General features: G+C 45.0%; 1 protein-coding gene and 1 long non-coding RNA gene across 12 annotated transcripts in view; one reads left to right on the top strand and one right to left on the bottom strand.

Annotated features, from left to right (window-relative positions):
• PHF19 (PHD finger protein 19) overlaps positions 1-12,035 on the top strand; it is a 104,755-nt gene extending 92,720 nt beyond the window's left edge. For 8 of the 10 annotated variants that reach the window (XM_058445937.1, XM_058445938.1, XM_058445936.1 and 5 more), the window contains one exon: positions 328-2,970. In XM_058445937.1, coding sequence (XP_058301920.1) covers positions 328-670 — 343 coding nt within the window. In that variant the 3' untranslated portion in view covers positions 671-2,970. The other 2 variants (XR_004249930.2, XR_004249932.2) reach the window with 2 other exon arrangements.
• LOC116475603 (uncharacterized) lies at positions 4,848-20,233 on the bottom strand. Of its 2 annotated transcripts, XR_004249936.2 has the most exons (4): positions 17,831-20,233; positions 12,880-12,939; positions 10,631-10,670; positions 4,848-7,377 (listed from the first exon to the last, which is right to left on the bottom strand). It is a non-coding gene; the product is annotated as an uncharacterized LOC116475603 (long non-coding RNA). The 2 variants fall into 2 exon arrangements; XR_004249935.2 differs by lacking the exon at positions 4,848-7,377 and having other exon boundaries at positions 7,829-10,670.
• Positions 20,234-20,249: the final 16 nt, after the last annotated feature.

Genomic DNA, 20,249 nt, shown 5'->3' with positions numbered 1-20,249 from the left:
GAGCATATGCTTTGGAGTTGGACGTTCTTATGTTTGAATCCTGGCTCTGCCACTCCCTACCTGGTTTTCTCCTCTGGACCCTCAGTTTCCCTCCTCGCAGGGCTCTTGTGAGGATCCGGTGAGATAATCTATGCCCAAGGCATAGATTATCTCAGAGACGACATAACAGGCACCTTTGGGAGAGCATGGGAGAAGATGCGTAAAAGGATGCTGCTCAGCGCTTTTCTCTTCCACTTTCCTGGTACTGAGGGGAGGACTCAGGGAGAGGAATTTACCGTGATTGTTCTTTCTCATTCTCATCATCTTCCTCTCCCACTCCTGATACAGATGGACAGTGGGCAGCCGAAAGAGGAAGCTGGCAGCCAAGGCATACATGCCCCTGCGGGCAAAGCGGTGGGCAGCTGAGCTGGATGGACGCTGCCCCTCGGACAGCAGTGCAGAGGGGGCTTCGGTCCCTGAGCGGCCAGACGAAGGCATTGACAGCCACACATTTGAGAGCATCAGTGAAGATGACTCATCCCTGTCCCACCTCAAGTCATCTATCACCAACTACTTTGGTGCAGCTGGGCGGTTGGCCTGTGGGGAGAAGTACCAGGTGTTGGCTCGGAGGGTCACACCTGAGGGCAAGGTTCAGTACCTGGTGGAGTGGGAAGGGACCACCCCTTACTGACTAACCCCCGGGGGTGCCAGGGGTCCTGAAAACCAAAGGAGGAGCAGCAGAAGCCATAGGCTCCCCAGCTTTCTCCAGGCTGGGGTGGGAGAAGGAAGCAGGACAGAGCTGCAAGTGCCTGGCAGAAGGCCCTGCCTGCCTGCCTGCCAGGCCAAGGCCTGCGTCTCTCTGCTGTATCAGCTCTGTTCCAGGGCCTCCTCAGGCTCGTTACCCCTGTGCCTGTGTCTCTACACACTCCACACCCTCTCGAACTCTGTTTATCTGTTCCTCTGACCTTGTGTCCCCTGCTCTGGGACCCTTCCTCCTGAGGCCCAGGTCTTTGTCCCCAGTTGTGTGCCTTGACCTCTCTCGCCCCTTTTTGGGTGTGTTCACACATTCTGTGTGTGCACAGCTGTCCCTCCACTGGATCCCCTTCACACCTGACCCGTGGGGCAGCCAGTCCTCCCAGGGACTACATAATATGCACCTTTGAGAGAGCATGGGAGAAGGTGGATAAGGGAGAGGATGCTGCTCAGTGCTTTTCTCTTCCACTTTCTTGCCACTCCCCACTGCCCTCGGAGAGAGGTGGTGGGGTGGGAGAAAGCCCCTGTGAAAGCCTGCGAGGATCTGAAGCGTGAAGGGCTGGGTCTGCCTCAGAATGCACCAGCACCAGGGCCCAGGTATTAAGGCTGAGAGTGAAGGCTGCCAGTGTCAGCTTTGGAGGTCCCAGAAGTCTTCTGTTCCCTGGCCACACCCCCTCAGTCGCCATAGTGCTGGGCCTGGCCTTGCTGGAATGGAGGTATCCTTCCAAACCTGGGGGATGGGGGTGGGGGGTGGTAGTGGTGGGAGGGAAACCATGTCGTGCTAAACCTGTTTCTGGTGCCTCCCACCCCCAGACCCACCAGACACCACACAGCAGACAATACACACCCACTCCCACAAGCTGCCATCCACATGTGTTGTACTTTCAGCTCCAGGCACACAGACAACCCCACGGCCACACCCCCACATGCCCGAGTGTACACACACACACAGCCACACAGTCCCTCTGGGCCTGCTGGCTCCTCGCTTGGCTTTCCCTTGGCCCACTTCCAGGGCCCAGGTGCTGCAACTAAATGTGAAAGCTCAGCGCCTGCTCCTTCTTTCAGCCCATCAACCAGCTTTGGTCCCATAGGGAAGCACAGGGGACTCACCCTCTTTCATATCCCTTGCCTTGCCCTGAAATGGACAATCACTTTTTGGGATAGGTTGAAATTTTTAAAGGGCCTGCATCATTCATTTCCCTCAAAGGGAAGCCCTTGCCAGTGGGGGTGAAAGAGAATTTTTGGAACCAACATTCAAATTCTGCCTCATCTGGAGGGAAACCAAAATTGGGAGGGGGAAGAGGACCCCTCATGTTTTGCTGCTTCCAGAGATATTAGAAACTGACTCACTTGATTGGAAAATGGACAAAAGTGCCTTGACGTGGAGGGTGGGCACCAGATGGGGACCAGCCTTGCCAACTGTTGCTGTGGCCTCCAGCTTGGCTGGTTTTGCGGGCCGCCAGCAGGGGAAGGCGAAGGTGGTAGTACAGCAAGAGGCACTGGCGGGGCAGCAGGCCTGCAGGAGCTGTTTTTCCATTGCTAGGCCTGACCCCTCTCTACCTGTGAGCGTTCAGGGGGTCCCTGAGATAGTTTAGATGCCCCCCCACCACATCTTAGACCTCAGCTCCCACAGTGCCTTTTAAGGGGGACCTCACCTCCTGTGCACAGCCCACCCACTTTCCTCTGCTTCCCTGGCACAGCCCAGGCATAGACGAACTGGCGTTGGATCCAGTTCTCCCTTCTCAGCCCCACAGCTGCTGCCACAGGGGCCAACTGGGGCCAGGTGGAAGGGGAGCTGAGAATCCAACCCCTAGCCCAGGGTTGCTGTGAGACCTGGGATCCAATTTGTAGCTTCCTGCCTGGCTTCAGAGAGCCCAGCAACCTCCTAGGCCTGCTTTCCAGACTTCTGAGATAGCCTGGGATGAGCAATTCTGTTACAGTACATCTGGACCTTCCCTACCTGGGCTCTGGGGAGGCTCTGGGCTTGGAGAGGGAAAAGGAGGGAGGGGGTGTCTGCACCACCTGGGAAGACAGCACAAGGCCTAACGAGGTCACCCTGACTCCCCACCCCAGCATTTCATTCATACCAGATAATAGCTGCATTACTGCCAACTGACCTTATAACCCTCTGCACCTTCAAAAAGATTCATGGTTTTTAATTGCTGCTTTTAATAACATTTGTTAAAGTTATAATTAATGTGTCTGATTTATGATTTAAAAGCTCCCTTTGAACAATCACCTGTCTTCCCTGTAGTGAATTAGCTGCTGAGTGGCAGAAGGAATTGGCTCTGGCTTTTGCTCTTGGTTTACTGGAGGCTGAGGAGGAATGGCAGGACCCTGTCCTCTGGCCACCTTGCCACTCCTACCACTACCAGCAACATTCTCAAACTTACTGCCAGAGAGAATATGGAATCTTGTGAGTACCCGACCTGTGGGGGCAAAAAACATTAGTTGAGGGCCACTGAGAGGTAAAAGACAGAAAATGAACTTAGAAATTGACAATATTATAATACTTAGGTCTGGGCATCATAAAACTTTATCAGTACATCATCACACAATTCTAGAAATATGAAATGAGTTCTAGACCTGACTCTGCTAGTTCTAACCTGTGCCACTTTAGTCAGACTCCTTTCCTTCAGTTTTATCACCCTTCAAATGGCAGTGATAATCCCAGCACATCTGCTCCCCGGGTGTTGGGAGAGACTTTCCTGTGTGTGACTGATTATTACTTCAAAATAAACCTCTAAATTTAGGTCAATTTGGGGAGGGAAAAAACAGGAGATGTAAAGGGGTAGGAAAAAGGTCATCTATAGAGAGGTAAAGGCCATGGATTCCACTGAATTCTGTGGTTTGAGGGGTAAAGTGTAGCCTGTAATCCCGAATGAAGGGCTTAGTGGTATTAATATCTGCCCTTAAACGTCTTCATTCACTATGGCTCCCACTTCTTTCTACCACTCCATCAGCTTCAACCTTTTATCTGTCCTCAGAATAAAACCACAATGGGACTTGGGGGTGGTGGTGGTTATTCTCTGTGCTATAATTAATGGAATGGAATGAAAAGTGGCACCAGGTGTCAGAAGACCTGGGTTCTAGTGCAAGGTCTGCAATAAGCAGCTATATGGACCCTCCTAAGATCAGTGGGCCTCCCAGGCTAGAGAGTGCCTGCTTTTCTGTAGTCTAGTATTTCCAAATTCACAACAAACATTTACCTTTGGAATTTAGGGACAAAGAAGTAGAATTCTCAGAAATCCCCCAAATCATAAAAGTTACTCTTAAAATACTTCATTCTAAATACTGTTTTCCTCATTATTATAGGTATCTGGAAAAACTTTGTTTGCTAAGTAGACATATTAAGCTTATTTTTACTTACAAAGAACTGTAGCATACAGAGAATATTTAAAGGACAGGAAGATGCCAGGGAACATACATTGGATAGTGTTCAAATAAATATAACATTTGAATAGCCTAGAGCAAGGTAAACAGAATATAGAATCAATCATGTCCAGAGCGTTAACTTATTTTGCTTCCAAAGTTTATTTCTCAGAACACCATAAGATTTGTATAAAGTGTGCTAGGTTGTTTATCAAATCATTTTATTTGCAAGAACTCACCATTAGCAGCTGATATGGCCAGATATACAGACATAATGGCATCACAACAACCAAAAATAGGGCTAATTAGATGGTGACCGTTTCTCTCTGCTATGCTCCTGTCTCAGTTCTTGTAGCCTTCAACTCGGTATGTTAGTATTTGATGAAGTTGGATTCTTTCAAACTAGTGATGTCTCTATAATGGTAAGTGTTAATATTCACAGAATAATTACTTCTCATTTCCTCAACTGATTTTTCTAGGGATTATGGATTCAAAAAACATACATTTCCTAAGAAATACTGGGAGGGAATTCCCACATGGAAACACTGGTCTGTGTCCTAGCCCTAGCCTCTGCAGCATCATTCTGGGATGACAGTTTGTAATAGTGACCAAAACATGTAAGTTGGAGTTAAGGCAGATCCTAGAGATCAGTGAACTCCTGCAGATCTGTGGTCTAGGACACAGACCAGTGTTTTTTTTTTTTTTTTTTTTTTTTTGGCTTGATCGGATAGCTTGTTGCTCTATTGCCAGGCTATAGTGCAGTAGCATGATCTTGGCTCACTGCAACCTCAGCCTCCTGGGTTCAAGCGATTCTCCTGCCTCAGCCTCCCGAGTAGCTGGGACTAGAGGCATGCGCCACCACACCCAGCTAATTTTTGTATTTTTAGTAGAGACGGGGTTTCACCATGTTGGTCAGGATGGTCTCGATCTTTTGACCTAATGATCCGCCTGCCTCGGCCTCCCAAAATGCTGGGATTACAGGTGTGAGCCACCGTGCCCTGGAAACAATACATTTTTAAGTGCCAGACCAACTTACCACATAGATGTTTTAAAAACTAACAACTTTATTGTCAGCTACAGCAGCTTCTCTGGATCTACGGCCTACAAAGAACTGACTGAACCTCTGAATGAAAGAGTAAGAGCATTAGGTTTAGAATCAGAGTTGGGTTCACATCCTAACTCTGCAATGTACTTTATGTGTTACATGTTCTTTGGTCTCAGGTTTCATCTGTAAAATGAGGATAACATTGCATTATAAGGATTAAATAATGTTAAGAACCTAGGACAATGCGTGGCAGAAACGGCCCTCTCCCCTCCCATTTCCTATAACAGTCAACCTTGACACCAGGGAAGAGGAAGGCCACCAAGAGCTTTCTGGTAACAGAAAACCACTCAATGAAGGCCAAAGACAGAACAATCTCCTTTGAGATTAGTCTCTCTTTAAGAATATTCAAGGAAAAAAGTTGAATTTTGCCAATTCCATAAATCAAAAGTGAGTATGTACTGTAGAGAGAGCTTTAGTTATTTAAATACTTAAAACATCAATTTGCCAAACAGGTGCAAGAGATTAAATAGATTCAGACATGCCCCTATCCTCAAGTAGCTTACAAGCTAGGAATACAAAGCTGACTGTGATGCACAAAGATGACAGGAATACCACGAAAGAAGAGATTACTGCCAACCACGGAAGCCAGGCCATATAAAGGAGCAACAACATTTCACAGGCATTCATGCAGAAGGGCATTCCAGGCAGAGGGGATGGCATGAACATAGCAATAACATCACACAGTATAGTGGAGCCATCCATTGCCCAGCGTGGGAGAGGAGATGCAGGGGATGATGACGGAAAAGGTGAGCTGAAGCAAGTTTATAAAAGCCAGAGCTAGAAGCAATACAGGCAGTCCATCTTGGGTCCCCAGTACATTTTAGGTAGGGTTTACTTTACACAGATTTGCATATATATCAGAACATGATCTGTTGTAAAAAGCAGGGACATCACCATTATCATTCTCTTTGTTCTTCTGAGGCAGTCCCTCAAAATCTCCATTGGAATCCTCTGGAATTTTCCAAAGACCCCAGCCTAAAGTCCCTACAAGATCTTTGCAAAGGACTCTCAGAGATCCTCTTCCATTTGGTATTTGGGAGCACAAAGATCCAAGTAGTACAGTAGTTATCAGCACTACAGCCTGCACTACCCACTTTCTGGACCTCTGCAGTTCAGTTTCCTGCAGTAATCTATAAAATGAAAACTGGCTCAGAGCGGTGGTTTACAAACCTTTAACAAATAAAGCTTTTTAAAAATCCCCATGCAGGCAGTCTCCAAGGCACCTATTGTCAACCCCTGGGGCTCTGTGAAGCAAACCTGAAAGACACGGGTCTGTCCGATTCCCAGGGCTGTTTCTCTGCTCAAGTGAAAAGGTTAGTTTGGTGGGCTCAGAATCTACATCTTCACTGACAAAGCACCAGAATGATCTGATGTCTGTCATTCAGGCTAGGGAAGAGCCAAGACTTACTCCCAACCCATGAGGCTGTGCCAAAGTCCTAATATTCCCTGAGTCATACACAGGCTCATGGAGCCCATTCCTAGTCCCACCTCCTCAGAATTCAGGACCAACAAAATCTTTAGCAAGGAGAAATAATCCTGCTGATCCATGAAATGCCACCATTAGCAATTTATCCTTTTGCTAAAGCACTTGCCAGTCCCCATAGGAGGAGGCATTCATCCCACACTGTTCCAGGTAAACAAGGTCATGAGGGCCACTCCTCCCCATGAGAAGCAGCAGAGCAATTACATCCTAGGCACCTGAGGCAGGCCTACTGACTCAAGAAGATGACAAGTACAAGTCTCATCCTCACTGCTTCTTCCCCTCAGTCTCTACATATAACTATCCTCGTGCCCTTGTGCCCACGTATCCCCCTTAACCATGAAGCACTCAGACAAATTACACTGTGTTTTTGCTTGGCCTGAATGGCCCAGCCTTTTCTTCCAGCTTTAGGAGCCTCAGACCTTCAGCCTCTACAGGCCATTTAGCTCCTCTGTGCTGACAGGAACATGAAATCCAGAGATGCTGGGAGGTAGAAGGCAGCCTCCTCTTCCCCAGAGTGCAGCCGACGGAGGCTGGAGGCAGCTGCTAGAAGTAGCCAGCAGCATGAACAAAAAGCTTTCCCCACTCAGTCCTCTTCCATGCCTTCCTGAAGCCACTTTAAATACTGCACATCTCCTTAATCCACAGGGAAACTGAAGACCTCTGGGATTTCAAAAGGATATACAGCCTTTGGAGAGAAAGCAAAGCCCTATGAGTGACTATGATTAGAATCAACTCATGTGATAAAACCCAAATGGCCAGCCTCAAGGGAGGCCCTCTGCAACCTGCCGCACCCCACCTGTCTAGGCCCATGGCCTATCACTCCCCAGCCTATGTGTCCCATCTGTCAATAAGTGGCCAGTTAGGCCAGATAGCTTTACAGTCTCACAGACATGGGTTCAAATTCTAACTTTGCCCCTACTAGCTGTCTGACTATGGACAAGTCACTTAGTTTTCTTTAAATGCGCCTATTTAAAAAAAAAAAAAAAAAAGGCCCTACATGACTGGGCTGCTGAGGATTAATTAACACAACGTATACAAAGCACTTACCCAGTATACCAGCTGGCACTGTATGGCACTAAATGCTAGCTACTCTTTTTATTATTATCCTATACACATCACTTCCCAAAACAATCCCCCCTCCCCCAATATCTCTGTATTCTTTTGCCCACCTAGATTCCACCTGCTCCTGCTGATCAATAAAAAGTCTATTCTTGCTTAAAAAAAAAAGCCTCTCTGTCCCTCAAGGTCCAGTTCAACCACTGACCTTTCCCAAGGGATCTTCCCTGACAATCAGGGTCTACAGGAATCTATCCTCCTCTCCTGTTTCTTTCGCCTGGCCCTTGTCACACAGTGCAAGTTCTCTTCACTTTCTAGACTGAAGAAACATAAGGACTTGGGCCTTAGTTTCCCATCTGTCAAATGAGGATTATAATCCTCTGCCTCCTTTCTGCTGAATGAGGTATTTTAAAGTTCCCGTAACATGCTTAATAAATCACAGCATATGTATACATTCACATGTTGCTTCAAATGTTATGCTTAAACATTCTGTACGTTGGGTGCCTGAGGATAATGAATTTTGTTAACTTACGTGTTTTTATAAGCAGACATACAGAATTCAAAGACATTTTTAACACATTAGTAATAAGAGCTGAGACTGATAAAGCATTTCATGTACAGATTTCACATATTAACTTCCATATGCATAACAACCCATTAGTATAATCCCCATTATACAGAAGGGGCAACTGAGGCACATAAAATATTCATATTTTCCAAGCACTATGGAACAAGTGGCAGGTGGGCAGCCAGGTTTCAAGGTAGGAGGTCCAACTCTCTTAACCCTGAAGCTGTCCCTCACCAGTTAAATTTTAATTTCTCCACAGTACTGACTCTACCAATGGTTCCTTACTCTCTCACCTCTGCTGAGGTGGTATCATGAGGGCCTCCTCTATAGCTAGTTTGAGGCCCAGAAGTAACTGTGTATTCACAGAATCTTAGTTCCCTAAGAAGTAAAGAAAAGGTTTCATCATCCATATAGGTGGTTTGCATCTGTGGCCCTACGTTAAAGTCAACCTGAGAAGGTTTAGGTGACCACATTAGGGTCATCTAAAAAGAAAGGTGCTTTTTAATACCACTATACTGGATCCCCGCCCTGGCCAAATTAAGTCAAAATCTGTGAGGTGGGGCCTAAATTGGTAGTTTGAAAAATGTGTCCAAGTGATGCTAATACATAGCAGCCAGCGATGAGAAACACTGGTTTAGACCAGTGCTTCTCAAGATTTAATGTGCACAGAAATCACCTGGGGGTCTTGTTAAACTATAATTTGATTCAGTAGGTCTGGGGTGAGAAGCAGATTCTACAGTTCTTGAAAGCTCCCAGGTGATGCCAATTCCAAAAATTCCACTTTGAATGATAAAGGTTTATACTAGAGGTTCTCAAAATGAAGGTCCGCTGACCCCTGGGGATCTCCAGGACTCTAGGGGGTCCATGGGGTCAAAACTACTTTCATAACGATATTATTTTATTATTTATCCTTTTACTATGTTGACATTTGCACTAATGGTAAAAACAACAACAACAACAAAAAAAAAACAGGCCGGGTGTGGTGGCTCACGCCTATATCCCAGCACTGTAGGAGGCCGAGGCAGGTGGATCACTTGAGTCCAGGAGCTGAAGACCAGCCTGGCCAACGTAGCAAAACTCTGTCTCTACCAAAAAATAAAGACAAAAAAATAATTAGCCGGGCATGGTGGCGGGCACCTGTAATCCCAGCTACTTGGGAGGCTGAAGCAGGAGAATCGCTTTAACCCGGGAGACAGAGGCTGTAGTGAGCTGAGATCATGCCGCTGCATTCCAGCCTGGGCAACAGAGTGAGACTGTCTCAAAAAAAAAAAAAAAAAGAAAAGAAAAAAAATAGGTAAAACTGCTGGCACTTTAGCATGAGTTGAGACAGTGACAATAACCTGTACTCGTTGTCATTATATTCTTCACTGCCACACAGTTGGATTTCTAAAAAGTCAGTTTCACTTAGCATCTCTGATAAAGTGGGCAAAATTACTACTTTCATTAAATTTCAATCCTTGTGTTCATGCCTTTTCAATATTCTGTGTGACAAAACACTTCTAGGAAGTACACATAGAGCACTTCTACTACATGCCTAAGTTCACTGCGTGTCTAATTGTTTTAGTACAAGCTAAACTTTTCTTGTTTTTTGGTGGAACATCAATTTTACTTTCAAGCCTGAGTAACCATAATTTGTCATTTCTACAAATTATAGTTACTTCAGGCTTGAGTATTAGGTAGACACTTCCTCAAATATGAATAAATTAAGCCCACCACTGAAAGACAATTTACATCATTTATGGCCAATGATAAAATTGATGTTTTCAAGCAAAACTCTGAATTTTGAAAGACCTGAATTTATCACCATGAGCTTAAAAGTGTCCCAGAACTTAAAGATGTTTCAGAGGAGATCCAGCTGTCTTATTAAGTCAGAATCTGCTAAAATGTAAAATGTCATTCTTCTAATTTTTTTTGTCTTTAGGAAATATTTCCTTAAAAATGCATTATTTATGTTAATATATAATGGTTTTTATCATTTTAAATGAAATAAAAATATTTTTTATATTCTGTTATAGTTTCTAAAACAGTAAACTTTTATATAACCCATAAACAAAGCCCTTTTGGGTCTCAATTTTTAAAAGTGTAAAAGGGTTCTGAGACCAACATTTTGAAAGCCATTGGTTTAAACTATCTTATTCTAGACCCCCATTATACAGATGGAGAATCTGAGAGTCAGAGAGGGACAGGGACTTGCCCAGAGTCACACAGAAGGTGGCTGGCTGTGCTCCAGGTCTCCAGCTTTTTTTTCAAGGTCATTCCCTTAGTCACTTGGCTGGTCCTATGGTAAAGGAGTGAGAAGAGATGCCAACCTTACCTGATGTAGATGGACAGCATGAAGTCTTTGTCTTCATGAACTATAGATGAAAACAAACAAAACCCAAAAAATGCTGCTTTAGGACCTGATCCCCAGTGCTGCCACTGCTCATTCATCTGGCCATTTAGGAGACAGCTTTCCTCTGGGGTCACCAGGCCCTGTCACTAGCTTACAAATGAACCAGGGCATCTTATGTGGGGAAACACCTCAATCAGTTATGTCTGCTAACTTTTAATTGGAACCTGGAAAAAGGCCATGGTCTCACTCACTCCCCTATCAAGACCTCCTATGGGCCGGGTGCGGTGGCTCACGCCTGTAATCCCAGCACTTTGGGAGGCCGAGGTGGGCGGATCACCTGAGGTCGGGAGTTCGAGACCAGCCTGACCAACATGGAGAAACCCCATTTCTACTAAAAATACAAAATTAGCTGGGTGTGGTGGTGCATGTCTGTAATCCCAGCTACTCAGGAGGCTGAGGCAGGAGAATCACTTGAACCCGGGAGGTGGAGGTTGCGGTGAGCTGAGATCACACCATTGCACTCCAGCCTGGACAACAAGAGTGAAACTCCGTCTCAAAAAAAAAAAAATAAATAAAGACCCCCTATGCTCACATCCTCACTCACTAACAGGATGTCAGTGGCTTCTATTTTTCCCTCCCAAAAGTACCCGGAGAAGGGAACAAAACCAAATTATGATGCTCCTAAGAAGAGCTCAGTGAACTGTCAAACCTGGCCCACCTAAGTGACCTACTGAGGAGAAAACTTTAAAATCTTTCCAAGCCTATATAAACAAGTCTAGAGTTGACCAAGGCCTCACATGTCATCTGGTCCAACGATTCCAATGCATGCATCTTGCATTTGCCTGAACATTCCTGGAGGTGGGAGGTTCATCATCTCTTGATGAAGTCCATCTAACTTAAAGGTTTTCACAAGATGCTTTTTCTTATAGTGTGCCAACATCTGCCACCTAGATTTTTCCCCAACTGGCCTCATCAAGAACCACCCCAGGACAGCCCTGCAGAAACTCCTATGTCTTCTCTGCTTGAGGTCTTCCAATGCTCATCCTACACACTGGTGCTATTTTGATCACTGACTTTCCAAGGCGAGTGCCCATGAATGAATAACTAAAAACACAGAAGACTGCAGTGAAGAAGTAAGCCTTATAGTTATGGAAACTTTTAGGTGCTGAAAACAAAGCAATGATGATCAAAAGACAGTATAAGAACACCATCAAGGGAAAGGAAAGACATTTACCCTGAGAAGATCAACAAGGGCAAATCTAGATGACCAAGGCCACTGGCCCTTCCTGTGTCACAGGACTGTGGCAAAAGAATACATCATGAGAAAGGATGGGCATATAAAGGAAATAATAGGATGAAATTCTATTCAATTTCCCAACACTGGTTCCCAGACTGGCTAAATGTGACTCATCTATACAAGTCTTTAAAAATTCAGAGACCTAGGCCCCATCCTCCGAGCGACTAATTGAACAGATTGAGGCTGGAGTTCAGGGATAGACAGCATCGCCAAATTTGGGAACTATGACTATAGACTCTGTGAGCCACTGAGGAAATGACATCACTGGGGAGAAAAAGATAGCTTTCATTATATAGCTACATTTATATGACCTTGAGAATGTATATTATGTCTCTCTTTTGAGGGCATAAGGGAGAGAGGGAAGGAGATGAGAAACATGATCATCAGGGAAAGGAAGACATAAGACAAATCCTGCACAGCTAGTGTCAGGATGCTAAAGTATTGTGATGAGGGAAATGGTGCAGACCAGGCTTCTAAAGTGAAATTGTTAATGAAATGAAAGGCAGACAATACCCAGAAGCAGCCTGTCATATATGCTAAACTCTCTATTTTCTGGAGAATCCAAAAGCATTGGAAACCGTTTTCTCTGATACCCCTAGTTGGTTTACTCGAGGATAAAATGCCCAGACTTCCTTCCTAACAGCAGGCTAATTGATTTAACCAAAGAATGTGCAAACAAGATACACTGTTCCTAAATTATGTAGTTTTTCCTTCCTTCTCTATACAGACTATTTTTGCTCTTGTTGGACGACATCCCACTGATCGATCTCCTCTGAATAAAAATCAACGCTGAAATGGACTGTTGATTACCTAAACGCCTTTGAGTTATTCTGACAATTCCTTTAATTCAGTGTTCTTTACACCAGCCAGGACCTGACCCTAGCACTCCCCACACTCCCCCGACTCCCCCTCCAATGGCGACAGCAAAACTCACAGTGAAGATGCCTTCAGTAGAATGTTCACAGAGGCAGCCAGCTCCTTATCCAGCATGGCCCTGAAGCAAAGGCACAGGGTGACAGTTAACTAGGGCAAGTCCCAGGGTCTCAAGAGAGGGGAAGTGGATGGGGTTCCAGGGAATTACCCAGGAAATCTGACTCAAGTAGACAGGCTTTTAGCATACCCCTCCCCTTACATCCTCCCTGCTCAAACCAGCACATTCCATAACTACCAGGCACCAAACCGCTGAAGATAAGCTGTTGGTAAGTCCTTCTCTGGGTTAGGAGAGAAGCAGGGAAGCACCTATGGGAAGGCAGTTTGAATAACAGGCCCAGTCTGCTTAGAGAGTGGGAGTTAACACTGAACCAAAAAGAAGAAGACCTAGGTTCCATTCCCTGTCCTGCAGTAACATGGCTGTGTGATCTTAAGTTCCTTCCTTCATTCCAGTAAGTATTCAAGCACCTACTCTGAGATAGGCACTTTCCCACCTCTCAACTTGAATCTCCTGTTGGTACAAGAGGATTGGTTTAGTTGGTGGTTTCCAACCTTTTTCACCACCAAGAACTTCTTTTATTATGCCACCTTCTGCTGTTAACTGTCAGAGATGCATCTGGTTGATGGGTGCTTTGATTTGTAGATACCCATGTGACCACACAGAGCTGATACAACTCCAAAGCAAAAGCAAAAAAAGAATAATATCCTGTGTTCATTTTGGCAAATACAAGCTCTTTTCACTTGTTATTAAAGGTTTCTACCACAGCCCTAACAGCATAGTCATCTCCTTTACAGACCTCTAAGATTTTTTCTGACTCCAGGCTGAAATCCCTTGTCAGATGTTTTTTGTTTGTGTGTGTGTTTGTTTTAGAGACAGAGTCTTGCTCTGTCACCCAGGCTGGAGTGCAGAGGCACAATCATAGCTCACTACAGCCTCGAACTCCTGGGCTCATGCAATCCTCCCACTTTAGTGTCCCAAGTAGCTAGGACTACAAGCATGCACCACCATGCCTGGCTAACCTAAAACAATTTTTTTTTAGAGATGGGGTCTCATTTTCTGGCCCAGGCTGGTCTCAAACTCTTGGCCTCAAGTGATCCGCCTAACTCAGCCTCCCAAGGTGCTGGGATTACAGGTACGAGCCACTGCGCCTGGCCCAGATCACCTTTAATATTACACTGGATTTCAATCTCAGTCTCTGATTGCTGTGCATAAAATTGGTGAACACAATAAATCGTGTCTGAACTAGTACACGTGTCATAGAAATAGCACCATCAATGCAAGGAAGAAGTGTTCCCAACCATGCAAACTGCAAGCCCTGAGTCTGGCAGGCCCTGACAAATCTTCCTCAGATCTCTTGACAGCCAAAGGTCTCCATTCCATGAAGTGCTTGGACCCTGCCAAACAAACCTTATCTGAGCCCTGCTCCCTGCTCCCTCCTTCCCTCAGCTGCTGCCAAGAGAACTGACCTACTCTCTCTTCCCTCAGGTTGAACACTGCTGAATTTAAGGGCTCCATATTAATGTGACATTACCACCACCATCATCGTTCCCTTGGAAAGTTCCAAGAGGTAAGTAAGTTCCTTACTGTGAGGAGTGACACATGGCATGAATCTGTATATGCAATTGCTGCAAGTCTTACTCAATCACCCACTGAGAAATTACATTTTAGTGGTTCTGGAGGCAGCATGCAAACACAGACAGAGTTACACCTCTAGAAAAAAAAATCCCATTGTCTCACAGGCCTTTCCCAATCTCTTTGAGAGTGTAGACTCCTTGGGGACTGATCACAGCAACCCCATCTTTGGTGAAAGATTACAGAACTGTTGAGTACTGGGTTATTCAAAAAGCTCATAGGGCTATAAAAAGAGAGTTGACTGAATGTAATTTTAAATCACAAACACATACACACGCATACACACACACACACACACACACACACACACACACACACACGACCAGCAGTGAGTCATTCATGGGAAGCCCAGGTTCTAGGAAAGCAGAAGACAGATGTGTAGAGCTACTAGATCTCTATAAACTGCAGCCATCACAGAATACTGGCTCATAGACCAGATGCATAGATCAGCTCTCACAGCATTTTTTTAAATTCTTGATTTTGTTAACAAAATATCTTTTTTTTGAGTCAGAAAAAAAAATTTCTTTTTCTGTCCCTCCGTCGACCAGGCTGGATTGTGCAGTGCTGCGATCTCGGCTCACTGAGGCCTCAACCTCTGGGGCTCAAGTGACCCTCCCACCTCAGCCTCCCAAGTAGCTGGGTCCACAAGTGCACGCACTATGCCTGGCTAAATTTTATTTATTTATCGTAGAGTTGAGGTCTTAATATGTTGCACAGGCTGGTCTCGAACTCATAGGTTTGACTGGTCCTCCCACCTAGGCCTCCCAAAGTGCTGAGATTACAGGCATGAGCTACCACACCCAGCTAACAAATTTCCCATTAGGATATTTCACAATAAAAAAATACAAAGTATCTAACATCTTGAGGAAAAAAATGAGTCCTACAACATTGGGCCTGCACTCCTATAGGGTCACATTTAGCTAGAGCTTAACAGCAGCTACTCCCTCTAGGCATGAAATTCGCTTCTCTTCAACACAGATCCCATTACTCTTTCTTCCTTCCCAACCTCTAGAAAGCAAAGGGTTGCTATCTACGATTATCCTTCATTGTTACACCCTAGTCCACTTCACTCATTTAAGTTACCTGCCTATAGGCATTTATGTTTGTAACCCTGGCCTAATCCAATTCCCTTATACATCAAACTGGAGCCCAGAGAAAGACTCGTCTCAGGCCAGATACGGAGTTGTCAACAGAGGACAATAGGACCCATGTCTGCTAACTCAACATTCAGGATCTTGACCTAAGCCCCTACAGATTTGTCTAGTTAAGAACACACCTGTCAATAAAGGGATCTAAGAACATTGCCAGGAACCAGAATTGAACTGAACCAGAACGAGAAGTAGCAGACTAAACTTTCAAGAAGACTAATGAAGAAAGAACACTACACTAGAGCTGAAAGACCTGGTCCCAGCATTGGCTCTGCGGCTAAAGGTGGGGTTCCTGCCAGCTACCATTTGTGGGGCCCTCCCCACCCGGCACCCACTTACTCTTTTTCCACAAATCCTGGAAACTAAGCCGGTTTGCTTCTCGTCTACCCAAATCATTAATTAAAAATACAAAACAGAACAGGTTGAGGTGAGAGCTCCACAGCCACATCACTAAAGACTCCACTTAAGACTTTCAGTTCAACTTGCTGGATTGAACAAATACGGCAACCTCCCACTTTTACACCAAACACTAGAAATGACAGAAAATGCTTAATACTCAGCCATGCTAGAATACTATAAGAACACTTTGTGTACCAGCAACTATGAAGAAGCACCAAAGAATAAAAGGCAGCCCTGACACATGCGTGGACATGCAGGGGTACGGCCACAGATGACAGCAACATTCCATGTCTGGAGGCAGTGGAAACCAGAGCAGGCAGGAACATGGAAGCAACCATGAAGGTGAAGACTTGAGAGTGCCACAGCAAGAGCAGGTGGAACCCTCAAATCTCCCATGGACCAAGCAGCAGTAATGGGATATCTGTCTCTAGAAAGGAGCAGAGTGTGGAAGCTTTGGCCAGAGAGGCAAAGCAGTGTCCTAGTGGCTGTTGACAGACAGGGAAAAGAGAAAGAATTGTGCCCAGAAGACTACCAGTAGCTAAGGTACCCCAGCCAGCAGTATGCCCCCACATCTACCCTCACATTGAAAACAGTGCTGCCCAATGCAAACTCCTTGCAGCTGTTCCTGCATCTCCCAACAACCATAACCAAAAAGATGAAGGGTTGTGATGAAGAATCACAAAGTATTTGAGGGAAGACAAACAACAAACAAGACTCAACAATTTACAGAAGAGGACCAATTAAAAGAATATTGAAAACCAAGATTTTAAAGTAAGTATGGTTAAGATCCACAGAAAGATAAGGCAAGGTTACCACATCCATAATAAAATAAGAGCAGATGATTATGAGACAAGAGCATTGTATTATTTTAAAACTTAGAAAGCTTAAAAATTAAAACTATAATTGCTTAAATAAAAAACTCAATAGGCAGGTTCAGTAGCAAAACAGGCACAACTGAAAAACAAGAGATGGGAGATTGGGCACAAAACTTCTCCCAGTATGCAGAATAAAGGAACAGAGATAGAAAAATATAAAAGTTCAGTCATGGAGGACAAATTCAGAAGTTTTAACTATCTATATAATAGGAGTTCCAGGAAAATGACACAGAAATAATAGAGAATATTTAACAAATGAATAGCTGAATATTAAAGATAAAGAGAAAAGCCTAAAAAACTATCACAGAGAAGCAGCATTACCTAACAAAGGAATGAGACCCCCTATTAACAGGCGACTTCTCCTCAGCAACCTTGGCTGCAAGAAGGCAACTGAGACCCTGTCTCCAAACTGACACTGAGCCATTTACCTGAACTGGCCTTTCAACCAGTTAGAAATCAGTCATGTGTTCCTTTCCTTCCAGTATCTAACCTCACAGATTACACGCCTGTAATCCCAGCTGTTCAAGAGGCCGAGGCAGGAGAATTGCTTGAACCCGGGAAGTGGAGGTTACAATGAGCTGAGATTACTCCATTGCACTCCAGCCTGGGCGACAGAGCGAGACTCTATCTCAAAACAAACAAGCAAACAAAAAAAAAACTGCTTATAAAATGTAAGACCGTGTCATTCAAGAGCAAGTAGTCTCTTGTCAACTACCAATGTAAACTCGGAAAACCTCCATTTGTTATTGAAGAACTTACTATCTATAAAAGAAATATGGTTAGAGAAAATGAGGCTGAGTAGTCCTAAGAAAACCTTTATATTTTAAGTCACTAAAATCAAGACCATGATCTTTTATACCTATTGCATTAATAATAATGGAACTGTTAATGACCATTTACCTCAGATCCTGAGATGATTTCCTGAGCTGATGTCCCCAAGTTTAGCTCAGGACCCTGCAGAGTTTAAGCTCAGTCAATGTTTGTTACATGACTAAATGATAGGGATGTGTGGCTGGTGATGAAAAGGATGATGGTAGTTATGAAAGTGATGTTGGGGTAACAAGGGAAGGATGGCCTCTGGAACCTCTTTGTCCTTCAACTCAGGTACCTCTACTCTCTCCAGATTCACTTCGAAGGTTACATTCCAAAGGTTCAATTTCACATTAATGGCTTGGACAGTTTCTTCAGACATAACAAGACTCTGAGTGCCATGCCGCAGGATCCAGGCTTTTCTTCTGGCAGCTTATCCTCCATCTTCTCCTGCTCCTTATCGGATCCTGATTCAGATTTCCCCTCAGACTCAGATTCTGTATCCATCACCTTCACCTAAATGACATCCTCTTTTTCATGTCTTCCTTCTCTTTCTTCAAGTCCTTTGTTTTATTTTGAAGGTTCTTTTGCATCTCTTCATAGGTATAAGCAATTTATTGAAACCTTTTAAAAGTCAAGCTTCAATCCAGGAAAGGATCCATATGAATTGTAGCATCAATGAAGTCTGAGGTCTAGCATCAGACAGCATTCAATTTCCTCTGCAAAGACTTCTTCTTATGGACATAGACTCTCAGTTACCACCAAAGACTGAAACTTCAGTAGCTCATTAATTTCACTTTCCCTAATATCAATGAATCTTAAACCCACCTGTTTTGCAGACACAAGTTTTTTTAACTTCTTCATTAGCTCTAGGGAAATATGCATCATTCACATATTCTCTCACAGTTTCCAGCAAGCTTAAGAGTGGCTGATTTTATATCACCCATCACCTCTTTTATCACTACCAAAGCATTGGCAATATTGTACTGTTGCCATGTTTCTTTCAGAGTAAGGCGAGGGTTTTTTTCAATACAGTCAGCAAAGTGGTCAAACATATGCTTGGTGTAATACCTCCCAAATGCTTCAGTTATACCCTGACCCAAGGGCTGAAGAAAGCTAGGGCCTTCCTGAGGGAGAAACACAATATCAATATTAGAATGAACAAAGAATAATGAATCTGGGTGATTGGGACCTCTGTCCACAGTTAGCAACACTCTGATTTCCAGATTTTTTTTGTTAAATGACTTCAGACCTGATGGATAAAAAAATTATAAAACTAATCCAAAAAGTGGCAGTGGTGATTCTGGGTGTGATCACAAGAAAACAGGAAGGCGTTTATCTCTAAAAGACAAGTGGGGGATTAGAGTCTTTGTAAAGCAGCAGTGGTTTTATTATTTTGTCACCTGAGGCACTGCTACAAAAAAATGAGCGAAATCCTGTCCTTAGCTTCCTCTAAGCTTTCTAGATTTTTGTCTTTTGCCCCAAAAGTAGGAAGGCACGCACTGCAAAAGATGGGTCATCTCCTTGGCGTTGAAGACCTGTTGAGGCACACAGCCTCTCTCCAGTTGCTTGGAATACTCCATGCCCACTCAGCATTTAAGGGTCCTTCCTACCCATCAACTTCGTATGTTGCAAAACAGCAGCGATTTTTAAAGTTCTCAAACCATCCCTTGCTCACATGATACTTATTCGGGTTGTCCTCCCCAGATGCTTCCCATTGGTTCCCTGTAGATGTATTTGGCCTGGTTGCAGATGGCCTTCCGGGTCAGATGTCGCCCTCTGTCATCTGGCCTTCCACCTAAAAGGTTAACTGGGTCTCCACCTTCACGATGTTTACATTACAGGGGAATACACAGCAGCTTGGAGCAGATGGGCGACCAACTCTCCACGCTGGTCTTTCTTGGTTTTCTGGGGGGAGTGGGGGACGAGAGAGGAAAGCAGGGTCTTGCTCTGTCGCCCAGGCTGGAGTGCTGTGGCACAATCACCGCTCACTGCAGCCTCGACCTCCCAGGCTTAGGGGAGCCTCCCGCTTCAGCCTCCCGAGTAGCTGGGATTACAGGTGCGTGCCACCACACAGCACTAATTTTTTTCCTTTTTTTTTTTTTTCTTTTTGGTAGAGACGGGTTTCTCACTATGTTGCCCAGGCTGGTCTCGAACTCCTGGGCTCCAGCGATCCTCCCGCCGCGGCCTCCCAAAGCGCTGGGAATACAGGTACGGCCACCGCGCCCAGCTGCTTCTCCTTGGTGGACTGATCAACACCAACAAGGCGGCGCACGTCTCTATTACTCACGCCTTCGTCAGGCTCCTGGAGAATACTCATCCAGTCTTCAAGAGGCACGACGGTCCGCCTCCTCTTGACAGGTGGCTGGCCCAGGATCAAGATTCCCCTCCAGGCCTCCGCTCCACCTGGGGAGGCCTCAGCTGCGGCCGTAGCCGCGGTGGCCTCCATAACGGCTGCGGTCGCCGCCTCCTAGAGCCTGGTTTTGGAGCCGCGAGGACGCCGACAAGG

The sequence above is a fragment of the Hylobates moloch genome, unplaced genomic scaffold, assembly GCF_009828535.3.
Source record: "Hylobates moloch isolate HMO894 unplaced genomic scaffold, HMol_V3 SCAFFOLD_10, whole genome shotgun sequence".
Lineage (NCBI taxonomy): Eukaryota > Metazoa > Chordata > Mammalia > Primates > Hylobatidae > Hylobates > Hylobates moloch.
The sequence above is the reverse complement of the archived record's forward strand: the minus strand, read 5'-3'. Positions and strand labels throughout refer to the sequence as shown.